We start from the raw sequence: 7,883 nt of genomic DNA, 5'->3' as shown, positions 1-7,883 counted from the left end.
GTCATTTTCAAATGACTTTGCATTGCTAAGCAGTATACATGTTATTGAAATCACTTTGCACTGCGTTCCAGTTTGGGCTTTTTATTTTGTGCGTGCATTTCAAATTCATTGACGCTGCCCTCGGACCTAACTGGTTGTGGTATCACAAGTGGGTAGATTTGGGTAGATGATGTTGTTCCCACCCATCACAAAACAGCAGATTGACAGATAGACTACCATCTATGGATGCCTATCTTTTTAAATAATTAAGAATTTTTGTTAAATACTAAACAGGCCATGTCAGAGGGTTTTGTTTTTTTTCTTGGCTCTGTATGATGTCTGAGAGTAAATAATAGTATTTGTCTTGTATTTGAATTCAACAGTTCCTTTAATATTATTGTTTGCTGTATATTATAGTTATTTGTGTTAATGAGCAGTGGAACAGGTGCCACATGTTTGTGTTTTAAGAATATATATTTTACTCCAGCAGCTTTGTAATATAACCGTTTGTCTTCAACAGTGACTAAATTGCAGTCAGCTTTTTGTGTGTGATTGCGTCATTGTCTTGACACGAGCAGAGTGATGTGATCATTTTCTGCTTCATTTCAAAATGGTTCTTTGTTTAAACCATAAAAAATTGAAACAATGTGAGAAACAACGGCGGTGATTATTTTACCCGCTGAACATGCTCTGGTGTGAGGAAGGAGGAAGACGCAGTCTGCATGCTAACCATGGGGCAACACTGTAGGATGGGTTCACAGGGGCAGCATTTATTCTGCTCACTTCAGCCTCCAGAGAGCTGCAGTTTGTGAGGCACAAAGAGCGGCACGGAGATGAACGCTAGTCTCCAGTAGTGTGATTATTGATTCAGCTGCTCCTCCCTCTGGCCTTCACAGATTTATGTGGAACACACACTGTATTTCTCCTTCCATCCCAGCGGCTCTTTGCCTGATTCCACATGACTTTTACTTTGACTTGGCCAGTCACCGGACACAGCACTGGCTGCATTGTGTGTGTGTGTGTGTGTGTGTTTGTGTTCACAGTGTTAGCCTCGCCTGTGGTTCTGTAATGTCGGCTCCGGCTGATTTGTGCATCTCACACCACCTGTAGACCGGCCTGTCACGTTGTGTAGCTGCTGTGTCTTACATGCCTCAAGGCTGTGCGCATGTGTGTTTGTGTACCCTGCACGTGTGTGTGCGTATGTGTGTGCTCGGTATATAGATTGAACTGACTAAGTGCTATTTTTGAATTCGTACATGTTTATGCATGAGTTTTTTTCACACACACACACTGGACATAAAGGACATAAAAGTGTTTAATACACTGACTTGATGTTACCTTTTGGGGACAAAAGCAAGTCACTATAATGTAGATCACTATTTGGTTTAAGGTTATGATAAAGCCTCGAGGTTGCTGCTATAACAGGAAATAAATGTCATCAATATAATTTCCTCTGAAGTAAAGGGAAATGACTCTTTGAGTGGGAAATATATGCATGCTGGGCTGTTTTCCATCAAGGTCCCTGGCCGGAAGCCAGGCTATCCCAAAAAATCAGCATGCCATTGTTCTGCTTGTCCTTCACATTTGCCCTGCATTTCTTCATTTCACGTTTTTTTTTTTTTTACAAGGTGCATTCAGCACAAGTCTAATCACCATCTCTAAAAGCACAAACACCGTATGACACAGTACAACAGTAAAAGGTGATGTAATTTGTCTAGTTAGCTGCTAACATCACATAGGTCAAGCTACTGTAACTGCTGATTATCAGGTGTGGAAGCTGGCATGAAAATGCCAGGAGTCAGGAGTGTTATTAGTTTAGGTGCACAAGATAAGATAAGAAATAAATCATTTATCATTTTAAAAAAATGCTATGACATTAATTTGACTCTAAATGATCAGGCTTGTATATCTATAATGTTATCTTATTTGCTGATGTGATGTCATATGCCATCAGTCATCCTTTCACTTAATGGCTTATCCGGGCAGCACAGTGGGTTCGAATCCGCCAGCAGGCCGGAGCCTTTCTGTGTGGAATTCATGTCTTCTCCTGGTGTCACATTCCAAAGACATGCATGTTAGGTTCATTAGTTCTTAGTTATCTGTAGATGTGAATGGTTGTCTGTGACAGTCTGGTGTTCTGCCCAGGGAGTATCCTGTAGCTCCAGTCCCCTTTGACCCTGTCAGGAGGGACAATATGAAGCACAAAGAAAAAGTTGGGGACTCAAACTTTTATGACTGACAATTATATAATTTGGTGATGACAAGTGATTAGCTCAAGATGAGACAAAAGTTGAGTCAGTGGTGTTGACAATTGGCAGGTAGCCCGATGTGTGACAATGCTAATCTTCACCTTTCAGATCAAGTTGCTGCTGCAGATTTTAATGTTTTAGACATCTCTGTCTTTGTGACTAATGATGTCACTTATAGTTAAACAATGCCACTTGAAAAGTAGCTTAGATTTTGCAAAGTTTGTTCACCTTCAGTTCCCGTAGACTATACAGTCCTTACAGCCAAGCTTTTACCTTTTTTCTCTTTTTTTTGGCATTTCCAGGACAAATTAAATTGCATATAAACTTCCAAATCTGCTGGTTTACTTACCTACACGATTGTCATAAAATGCGCACACTCACATACAAACACCACACCACATGTTTTTGGCTTGTAAAGCACTTTTGGGTTTTTTTCTTTTTTGTAATGAGCCATTAACATTTTTTTAAATAGTGTGTTGGCAGTAATAACTGTGAGATGATGCCCTGTTTGTGTACACACTCACAACCCTCTTCGCCCCTCCCTTTTCCTCTCTCCCTTCGCCTCCTTTCTGTTGCCATGGCTACTACAGGAGGTTGCCAAGTGATGAGGATGGCTCGGTGTCGAGTAACGGCTCCGGGAAGCTGAACACCAGCAAGAGCTCCTCGGCCCGGAGGACTGCGACTGGCAGCAGCAGCAAGAACGGCAAAGAGGAGCTACACAAGAGGGGCGCCAACGGTGAGGAGGAGGAAGGAAAGAGAGATGAGGAGGGAGGGAGGGGGTTAAGAAGGTAGACAAAGAATGAGATGATTCCAGTGAAGGAGGAAGAAGGGAAGGTATTAGGAGAAGGACACATACAAAGACAGATGGATGGATAGATGGAAAAAAATCTGCCTCTCCTTATGTTTGTGCCCATCAGAAAGTCTTTCATTGCTAATAAACAAGTGCAGATCACCAAAAAACTGACCACCCCCCGCCCCTGCACACACACACTCATGCTATGATGTTTTTACCCAAGGATAATTATTGTGAGCTAATGAAGCGCAAACACACTCATGCTTACAATGAGTCAGCCTGCTACAGCATCATGTAACTATCAGGGACGACACATGTACTCATCAGATATTGTCACGCGTCCGCTCATATGCAAACTGGGATATTAGATCAGTTAGAAGACACATGAAGCATTCACGTGTTGCTATTTAGGCTGTTTTCAATCGGCTTACCTCATTCCAAATGCTGCATGGAGATAAAAGCGAGTACATATTCCTTAAGCGTTGCATCAACTTACTTTGGAGCAGAACCACAGAGAAAGACAAGGAAGTGGGAGGAAACAGTTCTGACAGCGTAGTGTCACCTTAGGTGTTATTCAAATCCATACAACCCACTGCATATGTTCTATGCTGTAGGAAAGTTACTTGTTAATCCTTGATGCCTGTCCTCTCCATCATTTTAAATGAGCTTTTAGATATTGCACTCACACAGAGTGCAATATTAAAAACACACACACACACACAAAGGGTATGACTACTTAAATGCCAAGTTATAATTGAATTACTATTAAAATGAGAAGGTTACTTGTAATCAAGAGTCACATTTCTTTTTTTTTTTTGTTAAAGAAGGGACCTGATGTAGTCTAAAATCTGCGATGACATGCTGTAGCTTAGTTTATTGATGTTTTATCGACACTTCTTGGTTATAAGGACATCTTTATTTCCATGTTGTTTTCTACCTTTTTATGCCGATTCTGATATTTTTCACACTACTACATCAATTAGACAGACGGTTGATGACTAATTATGAAGAATGCATTATTAATTTAAAAGCATTTGTTAAAAAAGGTCATAAAAAGAGGAGACTGGTCCATGATGATGACAAACACGTACTTCACATTATTAAGTTCACTTTAAGCAGCTTGAGGCAACTGTTGTTGTGGTTTGGTGCTTCATAAGAAAAATTGAATTGAACTGAATTGAATTCAAGAAAAAAATTAAGCAACTTTAAAGTTGATATAAAAGCAAAACAACACAAAACAAAATTAGCATAGGTGTGCTTGTGTTGGGAGTAAGCATGGTATATGTGAGCAAAACTATACACAAAGCCTATGTTAATCTGTGGGAGCTGTGCTAAATCTGTCATACACACACATTTACATTTGGGTACATCTATGAAAAATGAATCCAGCCACTACGATGTCCTCCAATAGCTATTTCACTTCCCCTTCCCCTTTTCGGACCAGGAAGCTACTAACATTTTTCTTTATAATCACTCTTTGGCTAAATCTATCCAGACTCTTGAGTCAGTGTCAGTTAGGACTCAAGTCAAATCTAGAAATGACAAAAACTGAGGCTTCATAAAAAAATGAGCTTACCACCTTCTGTGGTCTTCTCGTCATTGCCTGAGGCTACAATAGCTGGTTCTAGCATGATGGCGCAACTTCAAGTGAACTCCTGTTATGAGTAATGGTGGTGCCAAGTTTAAACAGAACATGTGAAATGAAAAAAGACAATGTTTGTTTTCTACTGCATCATCTTTGAGCCTTTTGAAATGTTCTCCATCATTAATTCAACAAAGTAGCTGGCAGGTACTGTGTCATTTTAAAGAAGAAGGTTCTTGTTTACAGCCATATGACAATCTCCGCTGCTGAAGTAAATGACAGTTCTCCTAATAAAGCTCAAAAAAGCATGTTAGCAGGTTGTGACAATAAAAAATGTTGTAGTTTTCCATAGATAGGCTCACTTCTGGTAATTTGGACCACTCCACTGCAATGGACTTCTCAACTGTGTTTGCCCCTTTAGTCCCTTTTTAGCATTTTAATGGAATTATCTATTTTATTAGTCTGCTACTTACTATTAATTAATAAATATATATGTGCTGTAGCATATTGCTAATGGATGCATCTTGATGAAGCTAAATAGCCTTGTATGGTTTAGGACTTCACCCGTCCATCCAACTAGTTTCACTTATGGTCCAAAAACTTCAACATGGGACAAGCAAGGCAAATGTTGAAGTTTCCAAATGCAGTGTAAACATTGCACGGCAGACTTGATGATGTTTCCATGAACATGCTTTTCCGCATCTTTTTACTAAGCTGCTGCAAACACACTCAGTCGGCTGCAACTTTCCAGCTCAAAGCCCGACGTCATCAACAACAACAACAACAACAACACGACCCTCAGGACCCAGTGCAGATTTTCAAGCCAATGAGGCATGATTGCAGATGCCTTGCAGGTGCGTCCATCGCTCCTGCAGCGGCATTGCAGACCACGCCCCGCCACATACAGATTTCATAACTAATGGTTGCCATCTTGGTGGTCAGTCCATCTTTTATATACAGTCTGTGGGTTGAACCTGCTAAGCTAATTTAGAGGTCCAAAGATGCAAGCATGAATGCTTTTGTCAGCCCTTGCAATATTTGGCAACCTGTAAACCTAAAACATATTTATAAAATATTATATAAATTACATAGTTTGCAGAATGTGATAATAACATAATAACATTATTCGCTGTCTGCACAGATTCCTCACTAGCGTTAAATTAGCAGACATCACAGGATTAAAAACAAACATTTTGTCAGACATGAGATAATAGACTGTGCCTTTTGATCTACATCACCTGTAATCAGTAGTGGCAGTGAATGCACTGCATCTTTGAACTGTTCAACAGATTATCAGCCCAGTTTTTTTTCCAGCTCTGCAGTTTCAGAATTGATTGCCTAAACATTGCTCTGATCACTGGTAACACTGCCACGTTGCTGCTGTTCAGTGGCATTCTGGGACACTGTGATTTTCAGATCTCTTTTGCATCAGCAAACTAATGTTCACAGCAATTTAAGTGATTAATAGTGTTTATGCGAGCGAATGAATGCTTACCCAGAAGAGACAAGAAGATGAGTAATTGTTTCATTTTCTCACTAGAGATTGCAGAGAGCTGGAGATGGACAGGAATAGAGTTTTCAGAAAAAAAGGGAGAGAATAATGCCGGTATGCTACAGAAATGATAAAAACACCTGCTTGCTGCAGTGGGTCACACATCTTCAGGAAGTTTTACAGGTGTCAAAGCATTGGCTAAAGAGAATTTTGTACTACACCCGTAATTTTACTTGCGAGAGTCAGCGAAAGTGAAATGAAAATGCAAACACTCAAGAACTACATCTCAGACTCCACAGACCTCAGTTAGCATGTTAAAAGTTAAAGTTCCTTGCAAAAAAACTAGAAAAAGACTGAACAAGTGTGGCTCGTTTTGAAGCATTATCAGGAAAAGCATCTTCTTTCTCAACAGAACAACACAGCTTAGAATTGCAAAGTTGATTTTGAACAAACCACAAGACTTCTGGAGCAATGTCCTTTGTACAGATGGGATACAAAGTGCACAGTGCCACAGTTTGAGAAACATAACAGCATTCCAGCACAAATGCCTCATAGCTACTGTTGAGCACAGTGGTGGAGGGGTGATGATTTGGGCCTGTTGAACTGTAGTTGAGTCGACTGTGAACTCCTCTGTATACTCAAGATAATGCTTAGTCCAGATTGCGTCGCGTAACAAAACAATGACCCCAAGTGCAGCAGCAAATCTGCAACAGAATGGCCAAAAAAGAAAACAATTGAGGTGTTCCAGTGTTTCAGTCAAGAGAGCTGTGATGAACAAATACATGCAAACTTCAATAAACTGAAGCAATGTTGTAAAGAAGTGTGAGCCAAAATGAATCTGTCAGATGTGAGACATGTAGAAGATTAGTTTCTTATATATGAAGATACAGCTTTCCATATAAGTACGGCCTGGTTCCATTGTTCCGGTGAATCCTTCAGGGCAGTGCCATCAGTGCCTTGTGCTGACTAAATTCCTTCTTACAAGAGTAAACCACTCAAAAGACAGTGGGACTTCTTTTATTTCGCACGCTAAACTTCCACAACAAGAGACTAAAAACAGTGTTGTAGTTTTTTACATTTTAGAATGATTTTAGAGCAACTGTTCAAGAGAAACAGACTACATCTAACACTGACCTTAGTATAGCTAAATGAACGTTTTAATGTTCCTCAGATGTTCAGGGTTCAAATCCCAAAACTAATGGATAACATGATGGTGGTTTTATATGTAGTCTATGGATATACTAACTTTATTGTTCATCTGTTAAATCATCTCCATAATAGTAACCAATATTGCTGCAAACATAAAGGAGTAAACAGCAAAAGTACCAGCAGATTGTTGACTGACTCATACTGTTTACCAGAAGACACACTGAGTAACGGGGGCTCTAAAATGTAGTTTATTCAAATTATGCAACATGTAGTTTCTACATTCAGTCAATGAAGCCACATGTTTTAAAATGTATTTAACCACAAAAGAAGAAGAGAAGAAGGACCCTTCTTTGTTGATCTGAAATGTGTAGCTGTGAGGAAGCAAAACAACAACACAGCCATCATGCTGCCGCTAAATTAAATGAAGGAACAGACACAACAGGAAAGTAGAAATTTTTCCTAATAAGGAAAAAATTAAAAAGCAAAGCCTACAAACGTTATATTTGTAATGTTTGTAATGTTCCCATTTATGTAGACCAAACCAGTCAGTGTTGTATGAAAATAAATATGATTCAGTTGCTACTTTTTCTTCATAGTGAAACTTAGGCAAGATAAGTTATTGTAAAATAAAATAATATA

At 39.5% G+C, this 7,883-nt stretch overlaps 1 protein-coding gene across 2 annotated transcripts in view; it reads left to right on the top strand.

Moving 5' to 3' along the window:
- kiaa1549la (KIAA1549-like a) overlaps window positions 1-7,883 on the top strand; it is a 116,956-nt gene that overhangs the window by 84,443 nt on the left and 24,630 nt on the right. For both annotated transcript variants that reach the window (XM_013912428.1, XM_013912427.1), the window contains exon 14: window positions 2,819-2,964. In XM_013912428.1, coding sequence (XP_013767882.1) covers window positions 2,819-2,964 — 146 coding nt within the window. The remainder of the gene's footprint in view (window positions 1-2,818; window positions 2,965-7,883) is intronic.

The sequence above is a fragment of the Pundamilia nyererei genome, unplaced genomic scaffold (genome assembly GCF_000239375.1).
Source record: "Pundamilia nyererei isolate P.nyererei 1_Seehausen unplaced genomic scaffold, PunNye1.0 scaffold00089, whole genome shotgun sequence".
NCBI classification, from domain to species: domain Eukaryota; kingdom Metazoa; phylum Chordata; class Actinopteri; order Cichliformes; family Cichlidae; genus Pundamilia; species Pundamilia nyererei.
Note: the sequence above shows the minus strand (reverse complement) of the source record. Positions and strands in the feature narration are given on the sequence as shown.